The sequence below is a fragment of the Capra hircus genome, chromosome 18, assembly GCF_001704415.2.
Source record: "Capra hircus breed San Clemente chromosome 18, ASM170441v1, whole genome shotgun sequence".
Classification (NCBI taxonomy): domain Eukaryota; kingdom Metazoa; phylum Chordata; class Mammalia; order Artiodactyla; family Bovidae; genus Capra; species Capra hircus.
Genome location: NC_030825.1, coordinates 64816617 through 64837820, shown reverse-complemented (window position 1 = coordinate 64837820; position 21204 = coordinate 64816617). Strand labels below are relative to the sequence as shown.

Sequence of the window (21204 nt, the reverse complement as noted above, 5' to 3'; positions counted from 1 at the left end):
GCTGCAGTCCATGGGGTCGCTAAGAGTCGGGCACGACTGAGCGACTTCACTTTCATGCATTGGAGAAGACAGTGGCAACCCACTTCAGTGTTCTTGCCTGGGGAATCCCAGGGGTGGGGAAGTCTGGTGGGCTGCCGTCTATGGGGTTGCACAGAGTCAGACACGATTGAAGTGACTTAGCAGCAGCAGCAGCAGCAGCAGCAGCAGCAGCAGCAGCAGCAGCAGCAGCAGCAGCAGCAGCAGCAGCAGCAGCAGCAGCAGCAGCAGCAGCAGCAGCAGCAGCAGGCTTCACTCCCCAGGCCTGGATGAACCTGAAAGCAGTGCCTGCCTTGTCGCAGGTGATTCCAATGTTCTCACCGACATCTCCCCTGGAGTTCCCTAACTTTCCTCCTCCACCTGACTTCCCATCTCCACTGTGTGGCCCAGGGCAAATGCCTCCTGGTTTGCAGAAGCACCGGTACCTAGCAAGTCTTAACCACAAGTCATTCCCCATATCCATCCATGTATTCATTCAGCAAATGGTTACTGAATGCTTTCTACTGAGAGAAGACTCAAACCATTAGGAAAAGGATGGCATACTCGCAAGAGTAGGTTCTAATGAACAGGGCTCGTGGGACCGCTCAGAACGGGAGGTCAGGAAGTTTTCCCTTCAAGAGAAGCCCACCGAGCTGAGATGTGAAGGACCAGTAGGCGACAATCATGGTGGGGGGACACGGAATCCCATCTGTACCTTGTGCGGCGTCCTCACGACAAGCGAACGGAGGTGCGGAGGAGACTTGCTGTCCCACAATCACGTCACCATTCAGAGGAAGGCCAAAAACTCCATGCTGCTTCCCAACCAGTGCGGCTATGCGTGATGTCAGTGACTTGGGGCATTGTCTCCTGCTTCCTTCCTTCTGAGTCTCAAAGATGGGCCGTGCAAGTGAGAGACCGGTCCGCCCGGCCAAGACAAGGCAGGCGGAGGGATGCGCGCTGGTCCCAAGCCTACCTGCTCTGCCTGGTTTCACACGCTGCCAGGAGCGGGTACCGCCCACTCGTCACATCATTGGACGGACAGAAATGAACGACAGCCGGGCGCTCTTGCCTGGCTCCGCCCAAGGGATGCCTTGATTGGCAGGTGCCTCTAGCCTGGCCCCGGCTTTGAAGGCACCTGTCTGTTTCCGATTAGGTACGCGGCCTTTAACGCCCACTCTCCATGCCTTCCTCCTCTTTCCCCACCCACTTCTGGACCAGCCAATGACTGCAGGGCAGAGTGTCCCCCCACGACCAATGGAAGACGGCTCCAAACTTGACGGACGACTTCCCGCCCCTGATCAGCCTAGCTCCTCCCTCCGACCAATTGGGTTACGAGAGGGGGGCGGGCGTACCCAATCAGGGCGACACAGGCATCTGGATTGACGCACAAGTCCTCGCGCTGGCGTGTTGTGCCCCGAGGCGGGAGGAGGAGGCGGGGCGGGGAAGAAAGAGTGAGCCAATCCCAGCAGCTCGCGCGGGAAGCCAATCGAACGCCGCGCCTTGCAACGATTGTCCAATCATCGAGAGGGGGCCGGCCGCATCCCAAACAAGAACCAATAGAGCGAGCTCGACGGGCAAGAGCGACGTGCGGCCGGAGCAATGATAGGCCTATATTCGGGGGACGGGGGCGGGTCGGCGCCAGAGACGAGAAGAGAGGAGGGGAGGCCTCCTCCGCCGCCGCCATCTTGGACCGGGCCCGGTCAGCTTCCGCGGAGCCTTCGGCAGACGCCGCGGCCTCCCTTGAGCCCCGACCCCGTCGTCAGAACAACCCCGGGCCCACTTCCCCCCACCCCACTTCCGCTTCGCGCCGCTATCGCGATAGCGCCCGGGCCCGGGGCGCGAGAATAAGGCGGCGGGCGCTCGCCTCCCCCGCCTGTCGCGATACGCTCCTCAGCGGCGGCGCCAGCTCCTGTGGTGAGAGCGTCAGGCTCGACTGGGCCGGACCCCTTCCCCTCCTCCCTCGGCGCCGTCGGCCGCCTTCCCCGCCGCCTCCCGCCCCTGCGACCCCGCCGCCTGTCGCGACATGGCCGGCGCGGCGCCCCCGCCCCGCGCGGCCCCGGCGCTCGCCGTCCGCCGGGCGGTGCGCGGCCCCCGCACGCCCGCCCCGCTCCTCCACGCCCCTCAGCGGCGCCCGGGGGTCCGACCCCGGCCCCGCGCGGCGTCCGCGTCGGGCCCCCGTGGGGTGTGAGGGTGCGAGGTGCCCGCCCCTCTCCGCGTCGGTATTGGCTCCTCGCTGGAAGGACGGAGGCGCCCCTGGCCGCAGGCGCCCGCCCTCTCGGGGCTCAGGTGCCTGCCCCCCACCCCTCGGCTGCAGCCCCTGTGCTGGGGGGGCGGTCTCCGGGCGAGGCTGCCCCCTTCGCGTGGGTGTGGGGCTGCGAGTCCCCCGGACGAGGAGAGGGGTCACCCTTCCCCCTCTTCTCCGCTCCCCTCCCACCGCGGGCGCCACTCTTCTCTTTGGGGAAGGGTCGGGGGGGGGTGTCAGTTCTGGAGGGAAGACACCAGCTCCAGAGCTTGGAGTTTCAGCCCAAGTTTCTGCCTCTGTAGTGACAAGTCCGCCAGGTCTAGGGCTTGACAAGTCTCCCAGCTCTGAGCTTGCACGGCCCTCGGCCCAGGCCTTCCTCCCGCGGGTGTCACGACTGTCCTCGCTGTCGCCCACTTGGGCCTCAGCTCTTAACTCTTGAGTATCTGTCCCTGGCTCTTTTGGACGCTCTGTCTCCTGGATCCAGACTCTGCCCGGCGCGCTCCGGGTGTGGACTTCCTCTTGATGTCACTCCTGCCTCAGGGTCTTCTTGGTGGGACTCTTGAGCTCCTGTGGGTCCCGGGCACCTGGTCCTCTCTTGGGGGCCCCTCCCAAGTTCCCGCTCTCCCTGCGGCATCAGCCGTCTCCTGGTGGCGGGCAGCGCCAGCGCCCTTCTTTCTAAGCAGGCCCTGCCTGTGAGCCCGGGGGCAAGCCCCTCCCCACGGTTGCTGCTCCTGTCCTTTGGTGCTGGTTTTTTTGGCTCCTTCCCCACCTCGCTGCCCTCACCGTGTCGGCTGTCACTTCCCTTGGTCTGAGGCTTCTGTCTCCATTCACATTAGTCCCTTCACTGGGGTGTGATCCTGCAAGAGAGCAAGGACCCCAGCCCCTGAGTGTTCATCCTGGGCGCCTCGCTGTGGCTGTGGAAGCTCCCCAGTCCTAAAGAACGCTCTTGGTGTAAGCAGTTATGGAACCTGGGCTCAAGCCTGCCCAGACCACCCTACTGGAGCCCCCTCGGAGTGTAAGGTTCTCCAGGCTGAGGTTCCTGTGCTGTGCAGCGTGGGGTTTGGGGGCCGGAGTGGGGCTGTTTTCCCCAGGATGAGGAACTTCTCGGTGTTGCCTCCTCCAGGGGTAGGTTCCTGTCTGTGTTGGTGTTGGCATTGGCCACTGTTGGACTTGAGGTGTCTGCGCCTTTCTGTGTGCCCCCCACCGTGGGACTAAGGACCCTTCCCGGTGCTGGTGCCCAGGGCCAATGTCTCTGCCCTGCACGTGATGTCCCACTAGGCAGGACTCGGCGTCTGCCCTCTCCTGAGGCCCAGCTTCCTTGATGTGGGGGTTAAGATGCCCGAGACTTGAGGGGAAGACCCCAGGGTGGGATTCCCAGTCCCCCAGCCTTGGTCCTGGGCCTTGCAGCGGGGAGATGACCCCCTCCACCCCAGGACCTGGTATGTCCGCCTCCTGCTGTCAGTGGCCTCCCAGGTTAAGGGAGGCCTTCCAGCACCACTCCCCAGCAGGCCAGGGCTCGTGACAGCCCCCAGGGTTAGGGACCGCTTGGTATTGGTTCTCCAGGACTAAGGCTTTGGCTCTTGTGGCGCGTGTGCGGCAGAGTGGTCTCCCGTGAAGTGACTCTTTGGGGGCTCTTCTGTGTGAGTTTTAGTCCTGCCCGAGTGGTCGTTGGCTCCTGTGGGTCTGGCACACTGCTCACCGCCCTACCCCCAGGATAGGCTCCTGACTCGTGGGGATGTGCCTTCCTCCTGGATGGAGTGTTTTGGTTAAGTCTCCTAGGCCAGGGTTCCAGAGTCCTGGGTGCCGTTAGAGACTCTGGGCGGTGAGAGCACCTGCACGTCTCCCCCGAGACCCCTGCCACGCCCGCCTGCCCCAGAGCTCCCCGGCGGCCCCTCTGAGGGTGGCAGGGCCCCCAGCCCTGTCAGCCTGGGGCTCTTCTGTGAGGAGGGCTTCTCTGCCTCAGGACTCGGGCTCCAGCCCCCTTTCTAGGCCTTTCCTGCAGATCTGAGGCACAGGCTCCCACTTGCTGGGGGGGCTTCTCGGGGCAGGGTGGGGGCATGGTGCCTCCGCAGCCAAGGCTCTCAGCTCCTGTGAGTACCGACCCATCGTGGGGTGTGAGCACCCGACCCGCTGTACGTGCCCTCCTCGGAGCTGCTGCCTTCCCCAACTCAGGTGGTGTCTTCTCACGGGCTCAGCCCTGCCCACTTGGAGGTGCTGTCTGAAGAGGTCCCTCCTGGGCTCGGGCTCTCCTTGGCCCCGGCACCTGCTTCCTTCAGGACTGCTGCTGCCGCAGTCTGTTGCCCCTCCAGAGGGCATCAGCCCCTCTCCTGGGCTGGGTGCCCAGGCCCATTTAGTGTGGGGACCCCCTTCCCTGAGGCCTGCAGTGCCTTGTTCGGGGTGTAAACCCTCTGGGCTGGAGTGCCCGTCCCTGCCCGCGCGTGGAGCTTCTGGGGCAGAGGCGGAGGGCGGAAGCTCCTGTCTGGCGCTCCTGGCCCCCCACCCCCGTGGGCAGCAGGAAGTGCCCCAGCGTCGGGGTGTTGGCTGAGACTCACTGCTGCATGCCTCATGGCCAGTCCAGGCCCTGGTGTGAGCTCCTGGGCCCAGGTGCTGCCTCACCTGCTTCGAGCTCCTGGGTGCTTTTTCTGGCTGCTCTGCCTTCCTGGAGCTGGAGTTGGCCCGTGTTCCCCACCTTGCCGTGTCAGCCAGCCCTGGCTGAGGGTGCAGCTGTCCCTCTTGCTTGGCCCTTTCTGCCCCGCGCCTCCCCCGCCCCATCAGAGGTTGGCGTCCCCAGAGTGGGGCCCTCTGGGGGGTGGGCCCGTCCCGGGCTGCTTCTGGTTCGAAGGTGTGCTCTCAGACGCTGGCCCTCCGGTGGCTGCTAGCACATTTTATTGGAATCTCAACTAGGTAGCAAAACCTGTAGCTGTGCTCTGTGTTGCCCTTGCCACGTTCACGGACAGCACAGATACAGGATGTTTCTCTCCCCATGGAAAGTTCTGGGGGACAGGACTCTTCCGGAGGCTCCCTGTTCCTTCTCCGTGGTGGAGGCGCTCTTGGCGTGACTTCTCTCTGGGTCGAGGCTCCTAGTCCTCCTCGGCCTGCTCTTTCCGCCTGGGCAGTTGGGGCTGCTCGGGGGCTCCCCACCTTGGCCCATGGGGTGCACTCCCCACCTCTGCAGGGACCTCCCTCCCCGAGGCTCGCCGTCTCTCCTGGGCTTGGGGTCAGGTCCTGAGGGGCACCTTCCCCCCAGGGAAAGCTTCTGGTGGCTCCCCTGTGACCTCAGTCCCCTCTGGGTTCGTGTCGCTTCCTGTAGGCTGGAGATGCCCATCTCTGTGTAGAGGAGGCTTGTCGGAAGACTTAGGTGCCCTGAGTCTGCACCGCCGCTCCTGCGGGGGTGCAGGCAGCCCCGCCTCCGCCGAGGTCCCCTGCCCTCTCTCATCTCTGTCGGAGTGCTCGCCTCTCCTGGTCCTCTCTGGTGGTGCTCTCTGCCCCACGCCTCTAACCCTTTGTGGTGTTGGCCCTAAGGGTTAGTAGTAATATCTTCTTTGGTTTCAGGATTGTCGTCTGGAGTAAACTTATCAGAGGTCTAAGGCCGTCTTCTGCTTGGGGTCCAGCCCTCTGTAAGGGTCGGTGGGTTTGGTTTTCCCAGGTGTAGGCACCTTCCGTCTGCTCCTACCACGCTTCCCCTCTGTCCCTTACAACTTCACCGTGTGTATACGGTACCAACTCCTCTCTGTGGGATGCAAAGTTCTCTGTCTCCTGACTTGTCTGGAGAGTGATCTCTCCCTGTGTTACGATTCTGGTCACCTTTGTGCTTGACTCCTTTGGGGGAATCGTGGTCTCTGGGTCTAAGGCCTCATCCCCAGCAGTCAGCCTGACTTGGCCATGTGCCATTTTCCTGCTCTAAGAAATCCTTTTGAGTGTCATCTGGGGGAGAAGGTGTTTCATGCCCTAGGAATTTTCCACTTCCCGGGTCAGAGGTGTGAAAAAAGTATATGTATTTCCTTGGTCAGAAACTTCTAGAGTCCTCTCATGGGCCAGACCTGTGCTGGGCAGTCAGGGCCGGAGGAGGAGAATGGGGCCTGGTCTCCGTCACCAGATAGCTACTGCCTCTTCCCCTTCGCCATCCACACACCCTATAGTCCCGGCCTCGTTTGTGGCCCTCATCAGCCGGGGAGTAAGCGTGTGTTCCTCCTCGCTCTCTCCCAGCAGCGTCTGTCTCCAGGAGAGTATGAAGAGAGCGCGTCCGTAGGGCAGGGAAGATGGCGGACAAGCGCAAACTCCAAGGTACCAGGCTTCCCGCCGGCACGCTGCGCGCTCGCGCCTCGGAACTCTTCTTCGGGTGCCTGCTGCCTCGCAGGACACTCAGTCTCCTTTCTTCCCTGCCAGGTGAGATTGACCGCTGCCTCAAGAAGGTGTCCGAGGGCGTGGAGCAATTTGAAGATATTTGGCAGAAGGTACCGGGGCTGGGCCTAAAAATCCAGGTGCACCTCCAGGGATGGGCGAACAGGACAAGGCTGGGGAGCTCCTGAGAGGGACCGGGAGGGGCCCTGCCTGTCCAGGTGCTAAGGACCTTAGAGAAGCCGCTCTGGGGTGGCTTGGTGGGCGTGGGGGGTGGGTCCCCCAGAGTCCCCAGCCCACAGAGAGACTGGAGTCTTCCGCTGCAGAGGGCCGTCGGGCAGCCAGAACCACACTGACGCCTGCATTCTCTCCGTCCCGCAGCTCCACAATGCAGCCAACGCGAACCAGAAAGAAAAGTATGAGGCTGATCTAAAGAAGGAGATTAAGAAGCTTCAAGTGAGGGGGCTGGGGGCCTGGACTCCTGTGTCCTGAGGGCGGTGGGAACAGGGAGCGTGGACTGCTGGGTCCCGGGAAGCTGAGGGCTGGAGAGCTGGGGGCCAGGCCGCCCTGAGGCCGCCTGACCGTCTTGCCGTTGCCTCCTCTAGCGGCTGAGGGACCAGATCAAGACATGGGTAGCATCCAACGAGATCAAGGACAAGAGGCAGCTCATAGACAACCGCAAGCTCATTGAGACGGTAGGAGCTTGGGGTTGGTGCCTGAGAGGCGGGGGTGGCAGGAGTCCTGGGGCCCCAGAGGCCTGAGAAGAAGGACCTGGGGAAGGCAGGCGGCGGCCCCTGGGGCTCCGGTGTGCGCTCCCCGGCCCTGAGCCAGCTGCTCTCCCGCCTTCGGGACCCCCTGCCAACGGCGCTCTCCACAGCAAATGGAACGGTTCAAAGTCGTGGAGCGAGAGACCAAGACCAAAGCCTACAGCAAGGAGGGCCTGGGCCTGGCACAGAAGGTGGACCCTGCCCAGAAGGAGAAGGAGGAGGTCGGCCAGTGGCTCACGGTGTGTCAGGGCAGGGGGTGTTGAGCAAGTTGGGGCCCTGGCTCCGTGGGGTGAGGACTCTGCTGACCGTCTCCTCCCCTCTGCGCGCAGAACACCATCGACACCCTGAACATGCAGGTGGACCAGTTTGAGAGCGAAGTGGAGTCCCTGTCGGTGCAGACGCGCAAGAAGAAGGGTGACAAGGATGTGAGTGGGGGGCCCAGAGCACGGGGGCCGGGGCAGGGGCAGGTCCAGGCAGGCGGGTGGGAGTCAGGGCCCGGGCTCCGGAGGCAGGTGGGGCGGAGCGGGAATGGTGAGAGTTGGGGCTGTGGGGAAGGGGAAAGCCGTCCCGCGGGGGCTGCCTGGCATCTGGGTGAACAGTGGACTGTCAGGAGGGGCGGTTTTGGGGAAGATGAGGGTAAGCATGAAGCCTGAGGCCCCCAGGGCAGCAGGCTGGGGAGCTACCGCTGTGGCCTCCCAGCCACCGAGGGCCGAGGACCTGAGGAGGGCGGGAGATGTGGGTACAGTGGGACGTGGAGGAACGGTTGGTTTGGCCTGAGGAGAGGAATGCTTTGAGACAAAGCCAGGGCCCAGGGCCCGAGTCCCAGAGAGCCAGGACTGCCGGGTCTGTGTTCCAGGGGTGCCTCTGTCTGTGTGCAGAGGAGGGTGGAGGACAGTACAGGGGCGGCCGGGTGTCAGAGGGAGGCAGGTCCTTGCAGGGCAGAGGGATTGGAGCTGGAGCTGAGACGTCAAATCGTGAAGGCGATGGGGCCTTTGTGGCAGGCTTCTGAATCCAGACTTAGGGGTACATGGATAAGGGTGTGGTGTCAGGGTGGTGACAGAGGTGGTCATAGTTTTGAGCAGTATGCACCCCCAAACAGGGTTGGTCGTTACTACTGTTAGGGCGAGGAGGGGCGAGGGGGTTACTGCTGTTAGGGCGAGGAGGGGCGAGGGGGTTACTGCTGTTAGGGCGAGGAGGGGCGAGGGGTTAGTGTGCTGCAGGCAATGGACGCAGTAGGCGGGTGGGCTCAGGTGGGGCTGCCACTGAGAGAGGCGGGTGGCTGGGTGGTGGATGGGGCCTGTCGCAGGGAGCCGCAGGGCTCCCTGGCTCTCCCTGCCAGTGGCAGCGATATCACGGTGGGAAGCGTGTGCTGCCCCTGTGGGCTCCGGAGGGCTGGAGGGGGCCGGCGGGCCCGGGCTTGCCAGCAGAAGCAGGACCGGATCGAGGGCCTGGGGGCCTGGGGACTGGGGCGGGCTTCGTGAGGGCAGGGGGGCGGGCGGGGGCAGGCTCTGTAGGGGGCCCGGGCTCTGTGGGTGGGGGCGGACAGGGGGCCGGCTCAGGAGGACTCAGGGGCCCGGGGACTGGGGTGGGCTCAGGAGGGCAGGGGGCGGGCTCAGGAAGACTTGGGGGGCCCGGGGACTGCAGTGGGCTCTGTGGGGGCGGGCTCTGTGGGTGGGGGCGGGCGGGGGCGGGCTCGGGGGGCGTCCGGGGCCCTGCCGCCCCTGAGCCGGCCCGGGCTCGCCAGCAGAAGCAGGACCGCATCGAGGGCCTGAAGCGGCACATCGAGAAGCACCGCTATCACGTGCGCATGCTGGAGACCATCCTGCGCATGCTGGACAACGACTCCATCCTGGTGGACGCCATCCGCAAGATCAAGGACGACGTCGAGTACTACGTGGACTCGTCCCAGGACCCCGACTTCGAGGAGAACGAGTTCCTCTACGACGACCTGGACCTCGAGGACATTCGTGAGCGCGGCGCGGGCCTGCGGGGGCGGCGGGGCCCAGCGAGGGGGCTGCCCGCTGACGCGCCCGCCCGCTCCCACAGCACAGGCGCTGGTCGCCACCTCCCCCCCCAGCCACAGCCACATGGAGGACGAGATCTTCAACCAGTCCAGCAGCACGCCCACCTCGACCACCTCCAGCTCGCCCATCCCGCCCAGCCCAGCCAACTGCACCACGGTGAGGCCTGGGGACCGCGTCGCCCAGAGGCTCGGGCTAGGGGCGTGGTGGCGGGGGAGCGTCCTGCTGGGAGCCCCTGTGTCCGGGCTCTGGGCCCTCAGCTGTAGAGCACCGGCAGGGAAGTCAGGGCCTCTGTGGGTCCGGCTGTGGAGGACGATGGGGGCTGGGGGTGTGCCTGGGCCACTGGACCCCTGGGAGGGGGAGGGGGGACTCCTGAAGGAGAGCTGCTTCCGGGGTCCCCGAGAGGCTGGCGAGGGTGCTGGCCCCCAAACACAGGAGCCCCGAGGAGCAGGGTTGGGTAGGTTCCCCTGGAGGCGAAGCTCATGGGGCCTGAACAGCTCTGGGGCCAGGAATGGCCCACGGGCCTCAGATCTGGGGGCTCAGAAGTAGGCGGCTCTGTCAGGCCCTAGAGACTCGCAGGTTCTGACCGCACCTCTCGAACATCAGGAAAACTCGGAAGATGACAAGAAGAGGGGGCGCTCAACGGACAGTGAAGTCAGCCAGGTAGGTGTGCTGGGGGTCGGCCCATCAAGGGCACTCAACCATTCGCGCCTCCCTGAGGGCTCACTGCAGCCCGAGCAGGGCCCTTGTGCGGGGCTCCGGGGACATGCTGGGCAGGTGGCGGTGCTCCCTGGGAGGCCTGCGCAGCTGCAGGGCGTGGTCGCCGGGTGCTTCCAGGGAGAGTGGTGGCCCTGGGAATTAAGAGGAGGCTCCCCTTGTGAGGCAGCGGTGGGCAACAAGCCCGTCGTGATGGGCTGGGAAGCATGGCGGGGAGCCGGCCAGGCGCTCTGGGCTTGCAGAGTATGGGACCTCAGGCGGGGGCCTGGGGCCCACACCAGTGGAGCAGCTCTGGAGGGGCCCAGCAAGCCAGAGCAGTGAGAGGTCGGGAGCCGCGCGGGTTGGGTGTCTCGGGGGCGCTCTGGGCCTTGACCGTGCTGGCCATGTGTGCCGCAGGTCTCCCCTCGCGAGCCCGGTGGGCTCTGCTCGCCTCTGCCTGGACAGGGGCACGCAGTGGGGACTCCTGCCACACCCGAAGGGGGCTTGGGCAGGCGAGTGTGGGCTCCTGGGAGGGCTGGTCCCCAGGGGCACGCTGAGGCCGGGGTGGTGGAGCTGGGGTGAAACGGGTGACCGAGTGTGGTTCCAGGAAGGAGACAGAGTCAGACTCAGGAGTCCTGCTTGGTGCGCAGTGGGCTCGAGGGCCTGGGAGGCAGCGGGGCCATTGGGGAGGTGGTGGGGCGAGGCGGGAGACAGCGGGGCGATCCAGGAGGGGGCAGGCAATCTGGGAGGCAGCGGGGCGATCCGGGAGGCGGTGGGCAATCCTGGAGACGGTGGGGCCGGCTGCCCGGGCCGTGAGCGTGGGCGGCAGCAGCTCGGCCTTGGGGCAGGGGTGGGCTTGGCACTGGGCTCCGGATTCCACTTTGTGGCGTGGGGGTCACCAGCAGCTTCCCAAGTTACATTAGTGACAGTTTAATTCAGAATTCCTGTCGTACTTTTAGGCAGGACAGGCTGGTTCCAGCCCCCTCATTCTGAGGACATTTGTGGTTCCCATTATCCGCCCCACCCCCCAGGTCATCAGATGGGATCTCAGGTCCCTGTGAGATGTTGTAGGGGTGTCCCCCCGGGTCATCAGATGGGGTCTCAGGTTCCTATGTGACATTGTGGGGGTGTCCCCCCCATCAGATGGGGTCTCGGGTCTCTGTGTGACGTTGTGGGGGTGTCCCCCCCTCATCAGATGGCATCTCAGGTTCCTGTGAGATGTTGTGGGGGTGTCCCCCCCATCGTCAGATGGGATCTCAGGTCCCTGTGTGACATTGTGGGGGTGTCCCCCCCTCATCAGATGGGATCTCAGGTCCCTGTGTGACGTTGTGGGGGTGTCCCCCCCATCAGATTGGGTCTCAGGTCCCTGTGTGACGTTGTGGGGGTGTCCCCCCCCTCATTAGATGGGGTCTCAGGTCCCTGTGTGACGTTGTGGGGGTGTCCCCCCATCAGATGGGTCTCAGGTCCCTGTGGGAAGTTGCGGGGGTGTCCCCCCGTCAGATGGGGTCTCAGGTCCCTGTGGGAAGTTGTGGGGGTGTCCCCCCCTCATTAGATGGGGTCTCAGGTCCCTGTGTGACGTTGTGGGGGTGTCCCCCCCATCAGATTGGGTCTCAGGTCCCTGTGTGACGTTGTGGGGGTGTCCCCCCCCTCATTAGATGGGGTCTCAGGTCCCTGTGTGACGTTGTGGGGGTGTCCCCCCTTCAGATGGGTCTCAGGTCCCTGTGGGAAGTTGCGGGGGTGTCCCCCCGTCAGATGGGGTCTCAGGTCCCTGTGGGAAGTTGTGGGGGTGTCCCCCCCTCATTAGATGGGGTCTCAGGTCCCTGTGTGACGTTGTGGGGGTGTGCCCCCATCAGATGGGTCTCAGGTCCCTGTGGGAAGTTGTGGGGGTGTCCCCCCCATCAGATGGGGTCTCAGGTCCCTGTGGGAAGTTGTGGGGGTGTCCCCCCCATCAGATGGGGTCTCAGGTCCCTGTAGGAAGTTGTGGGGGTGTCTCCCCATCATCAGATGGGGTCCCAGGTCCTTGTAGGATGTCGTTGGGGGTTGTCCAGGTAGGATGTGGCGGGCTGGGTGCCAGCTGGAAACGCGTGAGTGTTGTCAGCGTGGAGCTGGAGATGAAAGCCACAGGGTCCTCGCAAGGGCCGGGGCAGCAGGGCCAGCGCTGAGGATGGGCCTTGTCGCAGGGAGGGTGTGTGGGCAGCCCCCTGGGTCCTGACCCTCTGCTCCTTCCCATCTGCAGTCTCCAGCCAAAAATGGCTCCAAGCCTGTCCACAGCAGCCAGCACCCTCAGTCCCCGGCTGTGCCGCCCAGCTACCCGCCCGGCCCCCAGCCGGCCGCCTCCGCCCTGAGCGCCGCCCCTGGCAGCAACGGGGCCCCGGCTGTGGCTGCCCCCGCGAGCACCCTGGGCACCAAGGCCAGCCCGGCGCCCAGCCACAGTGCGGGCACCCCTGCCCCCTACGCACAGGCTGTGGCCCCGCCGGCCCCCAGCGGGCCCCCCAGCACCCAGCCCCGGCCCCCCAGCGCCCAGCCTGGGGCGGGAGGCGCCGGTGGGGGCAACAGTGGCGGAGGCGGGGGCGCCGGCAAGCAGAACGGTGCCACCAGTAAGTGGGGCGGTGGGGGTAGGGGGAAGGCCCCGGGGGGCTGTGGTGGAGGCCGCCGTTGACCCCTTTTGCCTGCCAGGTTACAGCTCGGTGGTGGCAGACAGCCCGGCGGAGGCAGCGCTCAGCAGCACGGGGGGCAGCAGCACGGGCAGCCAGGCCCTGGGCCCCCCGCCTGGCCCCCACAACCCACCCCCCAGCACCGCGTGAGTGTGCGGCCCCGCCGCGGCCCCAGCGCGCAGACGTGTGCCTGTCCGTGCCAGTGGCCCTCCCCAGAAGCCCCCGTCCGAGCGGGGCTGTCCCTGGGCCCCACACTGCTGGGCACTCTGCGTCTCCTTGGCCCGTGTCCTCCCAGGGCCTAGCTCCGTAGGCGGGTCCTCGTCCGTTTCTCCAAGTGCGAGTCTCTGTCCTCTTCTCTGCACTCCTCCCGGTCTCAGGGCAGCCCTCCTCCCCCGCAGAGTCCTCCTTCCAGAGGAACACCCCGAGAGCATGCTCCCCTCCCCTGGGGGATGCGGGCTGGCCCCAGGCGCCTCCGCAGGCTCCGGGTGGGCATTCCCCGCACACTGCTGCAGCGGCCACTGCAGAGGAGGCCTCCTGAGGATGCGCGTTCCCAGGCCGCGGCCCTGTCCTGGGCTGACTGCGCCCCACCGCTGGCCCCACTGTGCACGCTTCCTCTGTGACCTGGCCGAGCTCCGAGTCGCCCTGTCCGTCCCACCCGGGACCCTCCTCTGAGCCTGCGCCCATCTGTTCTCCACAGGAAGGAACCCAGTGCCACAGCCCCAGTGGGTGCCGGGGGCGTGGCTCCAGGCTCAGGGAACAACGCAGGGGGACCCAGCCTCCTGGTGCCACTCCCTGTGAACCCCCCCAGCTCCCCAACGCCCAGCTTCAGTGAGGCCAAGGCCGCTGGCAGCCTGCTGAACGGGCCTCCGCAGTTCAGCGCCACACCCGAGATCAAGGTGGGCCCGCGCCTCGCCCCGGGGCCCCTCCTCTGGCCTGCACGGCCCCCTGGCTCCTCGCCCACACCCCTGCGCTGTCACCTCGGCTCCAGCTGCTCTGCCGCTCCCTGCCAGGGCCTCTGTCCCCGGGACCCTTGCCTCACTCCTGTGTCCACTGTCACCTTCCATCCGTCAGTCTGCCCCAGCTCGCCTCATGAGGCTGTTGTTTCACACAGCTCACTGCGGGCCTCACTGCTTCCTTCCCTTTGAATACAAACAACTCTTAACTCCAGAAAACACTTGTCTGCTCTGAGCCACTTTGTGCTGGCCGAACTCACTTCCCACCTTCCTGCAGACACTGTGGGGCGGGTCTGGTTGGGCTAGGGCACGGGGTGCTGTGGACCATGCAGGTATACCTGCCTTAACGTGGGGAGACCCCCAGCAAGGGCTCAGGGTGAGGGGAGGGGCTCATATCCAGGCTGGGCCCAGGGCCGGGGCGGGCAGGTTCAGCAGACAGGGTGAGCGGGCCAGGCGCGGCCTCCTGAGCCGGCGTGTCTGCCCTCGGCTCCTCGGGAGACCCAGCCCTGCACTGCCCCCTGCCCCTTCCTTCCTTCAACTGGAAAACGGAAGGGCTCACGGTCCCGCCTCCAGTGTGAGGGCTGCTTTGGGATGGGCCTCACGACGCGCTCGGAACCGTGTCTGGCTCAGAGTAGGCACCCAGGCTTGAGAGGCACAGTGAACAGGAAACCCCGTGTGCGTTTACTTCCCTGGAGAAAAATGAGTCTTGAGGTTCCCGACACTGGTCCACACTCTGTTTCTTCCGGTTCCTGAGTGAGCCGTGGGGACGGGTCGGAAGGTTTTGAGGAGAGAGAGGACAGGAGAGACTCGGGTGGAAAGGCCCCCTCGGGTCCCGTGCGCACAGCACGCTGTGGGGTGAGGGAGCCCGGGCAGCAGGGCAGAGCCTCGTCACTGCCAGCATGGGGTGAGGGGTCAGAGCAGCTGCGGGGGCCGGCCAGGCCAGAGCGGGCAGTGAGCAGGCCCTTCTGGCGTGCGGGCGCTCGGTGGGGCTTCCCGCAGCGCTGAGCATCCGCAGCGCGGGGGCCTGGGGGCGTCCTGTGGTGCTGTGCAGCAGGGTGCACGCGTGTTGGGCGCCTGGGTCGGCGGGCACTCGGTTGTGCCCGGGTCTTCTCCCTGCCGCTCAGCGTGGCTGGAGTCTGTCCTATGCAGACAGCTTTGGCTCAGCTGAACCCCAGCGGAGAGGCGGGCGTGCCAACCTCGAGGACCAGGGCCTGCCCGCCGCCCTGGCCTCAGCCACCCTTCCTCCCCAGGCCCCCGAGCCTCTGAGCTCGCTGAAGTCGATGGCGGAGCGTGCGGCCATCAGCTCTGGCATCGAAGACCCCGTACCCACGCTACACCTGACTGAGCGAGGTGAGTGGCCGGGGCCGGGGTGGGCCCGCCAGGCAGGCTGCACGCTGTGGCCTCACGCTTGCCACCGCCCTGCAGACATCCTCCTGAGCAGCACATCAGCGCCCCCGGCCTCGGCCCAGCCCCCCCTGCAGCTGTCGGAGGTGAACATCCCGCTTTCACTGGGCGTGTGTCCGCTGGGCCCGGTGCCCCTCACCAAGGAGCAGCTCTACCAGCAGGCCATGGAGGAGGCCGCCTGGCACCACATGCCCCACCCCTCAGACTCGGAGCGCATCCGGTGAGGGCCTGTGGCAAGCGAGGGGGCCGCGGCCCGCTGCCCTTGGCCGGCCCTGACCCCCTGTCCCCCACAGGCAGTACCTGCCCCGGAACCCCTGTCCGACGCCCCCCTACCACCACCAGATGCCACCCCCACACTCGGACACCGTGGAGTTCTACCAGCGCCTGTCCACCGAGACGCTCTTCTTCATCTTCTACTATCTGGAGGTACCGCAGGGCCCCCTCGGGCTGCAGGAGTGAGGTGGGTGCCCCGCTGCAGCTACCAGGACCACAACCCCCTGCTGCCCCAGCCCACTCCTTCCCCCGCTCCAGCAGGAGGGTCAGGGCTGCCGAGGTCGGGGCTGGCCTGTCCAGGGCAGCAGCAGGAAGCCCGCCCGCCCCGGCAACCATGGGCACATTCAGGCCTCCCTGGGGACCACCACGGAGTCGTGACCTCCACTCTCAGCCCTCCCTGGGAAAGTCTAAACTGCCTGCTCTCGGCTCTCATCACGATCAGTCGCTTTTCCTCCTCAAAGCTTTTCTGAAAGCACTTTCCACCTCCTGCCTCCTTTCCCTTCAGAGCCGCGCTGCTGTGTTTCGGGCCCCAGCCCGGCTCAGTCTGTGGCGGGGCCTGGGGTCAGCCTGCCATCCTGCCCCAGCCCTGACCCCTGAGCGCCCTGCCTTCCCTCCCCAGGGCACGAAGGCGCAGTACCTGGCGGCCAAGGCCCTGAAGAAGCAGTCCTGGCGGTTCCACACCAAGTACATGATGTGGTTCCAGAGGCACGAGGAGCCCAAGACCATCACAGACGAGTTCGAGCAGGTGAGGGCCCCTCCCCACGCCCCGTCGGCCCCGTCCCCACGGGCCGAGTCCGCGTAGCGAGGCCCGCCTGGCCACCCTCTTCCCCGCCCTGGCCAGCTCCGGGTCAGCCGAGACAGGCACCAGCCTCCGAGGTGCCTTCCTCCGAGGAGCCTCCCAGCCCCGCGCAGCCTGGCCCCTGCCTCGCTTCCAGCTGGGGGTGGGGGATGCGGTGTCTCCCACCCAAGATCAGGGCGCATGCGACACTCCCCAAACCCAGCAGGGCAGGGGCTCGGCTACATGGAAGGAGATGTCTTCTCGTTCTAATAAGTAATGAGAACCTCCACTTCACTGAGCCAGACCACCTGGGTTTGAACCCAGCTCTAGCTGGTGACTGGACGGTTCACGTGAACAGCTGTCTCCGTCTCCTTATCTGTAAAAGCGGGGTGACGGGACCTCCCTTTACACAGTTGCTGTGAGGATTAAACGAGCTGATGGCTGGAAGTGCTGGTGCCTGCCATGTGGTGTCCTGGCTGTGCTGTACTTCACTTCACTTGTAGCTGGTGTCTTCCACAGTGCCTTTTCCACCTAGCCTTCCGCAGAGGCCAGGGGCCTGAACAAGGAACTCCCTTGCGTCCTTGCAGGTTCTCTGAAGCACGCCCACCAGTCACTCAGAACCCGCCCTCCCCACAGTGTCTCCTGGACACTGACTGCAGCCCTGTCCCTTGCCCATGTGGCTGTGACTCTCTTAAGGGAGTGTATTTCTAGGCATCAGCCCCTCAAATTCCTGCGCCACTGTGGTTGTAATAAAACGTCTGTCCAGGCAGCATGCCTGGACGGAGGCGCCCGCCTGTTCTGCGGCCTCGAGGGTTTGCCTCACACACAGCAGTGATCAGTGCTCCAAAGGCACAGCCATCACAAGGAGCAGCAGGAGTTGGGCACACACGCCTGGAGCCAGAGCCGGCTCCACTGCGGGGCGAGCACGTTCCCGCCCGAGAAGAGCCTCGTGAGGGTGCGGGGAGGCGGCCTATGCTCACAGCGGGCGGCGCCCGACTCTGCCAGGCCCTGAGCGCCGGCCCTCCGTCCTCCGGCCGGAGCCCAAGCCCCATGCCTTCACTGACCGCCTTCTCCCCCGGCCAGGGCACCTACATCTACTTTGACTACGAGAAGTGGGGCCAGCGGAAGAAGGAAGGCTTCACCTTTGAGTACCGCTACCTGGAGGACCGGGACCTCCAGTGACACCGGCCCCGCCTCCCCTCCCCGCATGCGACCCCGCCCAGGTGAGGGCCCCGCCCCCGGGGGACGGCGCCCGGCCTCGGCAGCCCCGCCCCTGGCAGCGGGGGGCCGGGAGGCTCCCCCAGCCCGCCCCAGGGCCCGGGCCAGGGCCGCCCCCTCCCCTCCCCAGTGAGGGACATTTTTTGGTAAACCTATTTTCATTTTGGAAAATATTTATGAATAAATAGTTTTATATGACGGCTGGCAGCAGCGGCCTCTCCTGTCCCCCCTTGAGAGTCAGGGAGCCGCGGGCGGGTCCTGGCGGCGGGGACGCCGGGCCAGCTGGGGGTTGAACTGCGAGTTGTACCGCCTCCGCCGCTCGTCCACCTCTTCCGGCTGCTCCTCCGGGGCCGCCGTGCCGCCCACCCGGGCCAGCAGGGCCTCTGCCCGCGCCCTCTCGGCCGCTTCCCGCCGCAGACGGTCCGCTCGCAGCTGCTCCAGGGACGGAGGCCTGCAGGGAGGGTACAGTCAGTGTGGGAAGCTGGAGGCCCAGCCCCTCGAAGGGCAGGGGTTGGACGCTGGGACCCGGCAGGTGGCCTCGACGGGCAGTGCTCCTCTGCCAATCCTCGGCTGGGCGGACTTGGGCACTGCCTAGCTCATCCCCTCCTCTGTGAGGAGACTGGCCAGGGTGCCAGCCTGCACTCGGCGGTCTGGCATTCTAGGAACACAAGAACGCCTGTTGACTCAAACCTCTGCTCCTCAAACTCTGGTCTCAGAAACCACCTCAGGGCTGTCCAGAATCTAATGTATACAACGTGAACGAGAGCAAGCAGATGGCCCACCAGCCACCAGAGCAGCGGCCTTGTAATAAATACCACATAGTCTCTGCAGACCCTGGAACAAGGCTGAAAACGTTCAACGGTGTTACGAAAACGGGCCTGACCTTGCAGACCCCAGAGCCCCTGCCTCAGCCAGAGCGCCCGTGGTGCCCACTTGGCCAAGGAGGCTCCTTACTCTTTGGGTCGCCGTTTCTCAGGTGCCTTCTTTTCCTTTGCGCTGTGACCACCACTGTCTCCACTGTGCTTTCTCTTCTTCCCCAAGTGCTCCCGCATCTCCCGCAGCGGGTCCAGGCGGCTCTTGATCCTCTCGTCGGGCCCAGGACCAGAGGCGGGGCCGCCCGGCCTAGGGGGCAGCTGGTACCACGGGGGCTGAGTCTGGGCTTCCGCTGCACTCTGGCCCAGGTATGTCAGGATGCCCAGGGCTTTCTCTTGCCTCTCCTGAGGGAGACACGATGTGAAAGTGAGAACAGGAAGCACGTTCCCTCTCAGGGAGCCAGGGTTCCCGCCGAGGCAGAACCAGACATTCAGCCAGCAGAGCCTGTCAGGAGCCGATTCTGCCAGCTGCTGGGACTTCAGAGACCAGTCCCCGGGGTGCCCCTGCTCTGGGGCACAAGGACAGCTTCAGCAACAACCAGCATAGGAAGGAGGGGACTGCTTATGTTAGGGTTCAAAGGCAGCATCTTTGAGGAGATAAAAAAGAAACCATGAAGCCAGCCAGGTAAAGCAGTGACTGAGGGGGGACGGGCGGGGAGGCAGTCTGATAGGAAACCCCTGAGGGCAAGTGAGGGACAGCGTCTGATTTACATTTTAAGAAGCTTAACACTTCCCAACATCTTCAAGGTTTGCACTTCAGGTTAGAGACCTGAGGGGGTCTACCTAGCACCCGGCAATAATCAACACCTCTTACATGCTATGTTCTAACACTATTCTGAGTTCGCTAGCTTGTTTAATCCCCACCACCTCCCTAAATACTCCCGTAGTCACACCTGAGGGCAAGGTACGCCCTCACCCCTAGCTCCACCCGTGTCACACCTGAGGGCAAGGTACGCCCCCACCCCTAGCTCCACCCATGACCCGAGGAAGAGGGTAAGGCCACCTTACTTTCTCCTGTCGCTTCTCTTCCTCATACTCTCTATTGCCTCTCGTCGCCCCCTTGCCTTCTTCCAGCAGCTCCCGAAACAGATCCACAGGGCCAGAACTGCCTGGGGCTCCCGTTTCTGCTTCCAGTGCAGGGAGTGAGTTCTGATGCCTGGCTTTCTTCCGTAGGAATTCTGTGCGGGCCTGGAGGGAAAGAAAGTCACAGGCAGAACATTCAGAGCCTAGCTGTAACCCAAGGGACTCTTGAGCCTGGTGCTGACCACCGCAGTGGCAAGGGCTCGAAGGAAGGGAGCAGGGGCGCTGGGAACCCAGAAGAGGCACCTGACTCTTCCTGGGGAGAGGGTGGAGCAGTGAGGCAAGGCGTGGTTTGTAAGCCACCTTCCAAACAGTAAACGAGGGGATTTCATTTCTGACACAATGAAAACAGCTATAAAGGCAGCCAAAACATCTATTAGGACAGATGATCTGAATTCCAGGAAGGGCGCTGAGTCAGTATGCCCATTTGATTTCCAATTTCTATTGATAACCGTGAACTTAAAAAATATTACTTTGGCTGCATCAGATCTTAGTTTTATAGCATGTGTGATCTAGTTCTCTGATCAAGGACTGAATCTGGGGCCCCTGCATTGGAAGCCACTGGGCCACTAGGGAAGTCCGATAAAGGTGAACTTTAAAAACCCTGACTACCTCCCAGCCAGTGCTGACGATCGGATTAGTCAAAGGACTGGAAGCTAGCTGTAAACCAAACAGGTGAGGAGTTAGAGAGACTCTCTAACGTTTGTGCGCAGCGGTGCAGGCAAAAGGCACGCCCGGCGCAGCGGGACTGGCTTGAGACACTCTTCGCTGTGGCTCCTCTGAAGCCATCTCACTTCTCCGCCGAAGGGAGATAACCGCCCCGAGAGACTGCAAATCAAGCGCTTTGCACGGGATGAACAACAGGGGAAAGCGAAACTGAAGTCGCTCAGTCGTTTCCGACTCCTTGCGACCCCATGGTATGTAGCCCACCAGGCTCCTTCACCCAGGGGATTCTCCAGGCAAGAATACTGGAGCGGACCGCCATTTCCTCCTCCAGGGGATCTTCCCGACCCTGGGGTTGAACCCGGGTCTCCCGCACTGTAGGCAGACTCTTTACTGTCTGAGCCACCAGGGGACAGCAGGAGCTCACTGCACAGGGTGTTTGTACAGCTAAAGTAACAAGCGGCCCGAGCTTCCGTGAACTGCCCAGGGCTCCGATTATTCACGACCCCCTACTCCGGCCCTCCAGGAGGACCAAGGAGAGGTCGAAGGGAACGTCGGCACGGCCCGCAGGCCCAGCCCGGGAGCCGGGCCCCAGGTCCGCCAGGGTGGCCCGCTCCCGGCGCCGCCCCGCTCCCGGCGCCGCCCCGCTCCCGGCGCCGCCCCGCTCCCGGCGCCGCCCCGCTCCCGGCGCCGCCCCGCTCCCGGCGCCTGCGCGCTGAGCCGCGGCACCGCGTCCGCCCGGGCCGGGGGCTCACCTCCTGCTGAGCGAGCAGCGCCCTCCGCTCACGCTCTTTCTCCTCCTCACGGGCTCGGGCCTCGTCACGCCGCACGCGGGCGACATTGTCCTTGTTCCGGACGTGCCAGCTCTTCTTGGGTAAAATATTCATGGCGCCTCAGCCGTCCGCGGACCGACGGGCCCACCTCCTGGCACTTCCAATTGGCGAGAGGCAGGCCCCGCCCCGTTGCTCCTTCCTCGGCCACGGATTGGCTCTGCGCCGCCTGACACGACCCCCCAGGGCTGTAGCGAGAGGTGACTGGCTGCGGGGCCCACGTCCCCCGTCTCCGAGAATCGCGCGTGGCGTCGCCTAGCGACCGCCGCTCCCCAAGACTCTGATTCAATCACGTGCCCCCGCCCCGAGGCTCCTGAACGCAGCCGCTGATTGGCTGGCGCGGTCTCTCTCGCGGAAGAGCCCGCCACGCTCTCAGAGCCCGCCACGCCCTCAGAGCCAC

At 64.8% G+C, this 21204-nt stretch overlaps 2 protein-coding genes across 7 annotated transcripts; one reads left to right on the top strand and one right to left on the bottom strand.

The window, feature by feature from the left end:
- On the top strand, window positions 1661–17583 carry CNOT3 (CCR4-NOT transcription complex subunit 3). Of its 5 annotated transcripts, none has more exons than XM_018063421.1 (18): window positions 1661–1929; window positions 6467–6541; window positions 6644–6711; window positions 6977–7051; window positions 7201–7290; window positions 7473–7601; window positions 7692–7787; window positions 9110–9329; window positions 9409–9542; window positions 9990–10046; window positions 12316–12676; window positions 12756–12879; window positions 13431–13629; window positions 14937–15036; window positions 15112–15310; window positions 15384–15516; window positions 15983–16108; window positions 17225–17583. In XM_018063421.1, exons 2-18 carry the CDS (start codon window positions 6517–6519, stop codon window positions 17321–17323), a joined length of 2235 nt encoding a protein of 744 aa, XP_017918910.1. In that variant the 5' UTR covers window positions 1661–1929; window positions 6467–6516; the 3' UTR covers window positions 17324–17583. The 5 variants fall into 5 exon arrangements, with proteins under 5 accessions (XP_017918910.1, XP_017918906.1, XP_017918905.1 ...); XM_018063417.1 differs by having other exon boundaries at window positions 1673–1929; window positions 9107–9329; window positions 17225–17557; XM_018063416.1 differs by having other exon boundaries at window positions 1673–1929; window positions 6464–6541; window positions 9107–9329; window positions 17225–17557.
- LENG1 (leukocyte receptor cluster member 1) lies at window positions 17515–21157 on the bottom strand. 2 transcript variants are annotated; one of them, XM_018063492.1, is made up of 4 exons: window positions 20730–21157; window positions 19240–19419; window positions 18314–18576; window positions 17515–17810 (listed from the first exon to the last, which is right to left on the bottom strand). In XM_018063492.1, the coding sequence occupies exons 1-4, from the start codon at window positions 20859–20861 to the stop codon at window positions 17597–17599; spliced, it is 789 nt and encodes a 262-aa protein (XP_017918981.1). In that variant the 5' UTR covers window positions 20862–21157; the 3' UTR covers window positions 17515–17596. The 2 variants fall into 2 exon arrangements, with proteins under 2 accessions (XP_017918981.1, XP_017918982.1); XM_018063493.1 differs by having other exon boundaries at window positions 17521–17810; window positions 19296–19419.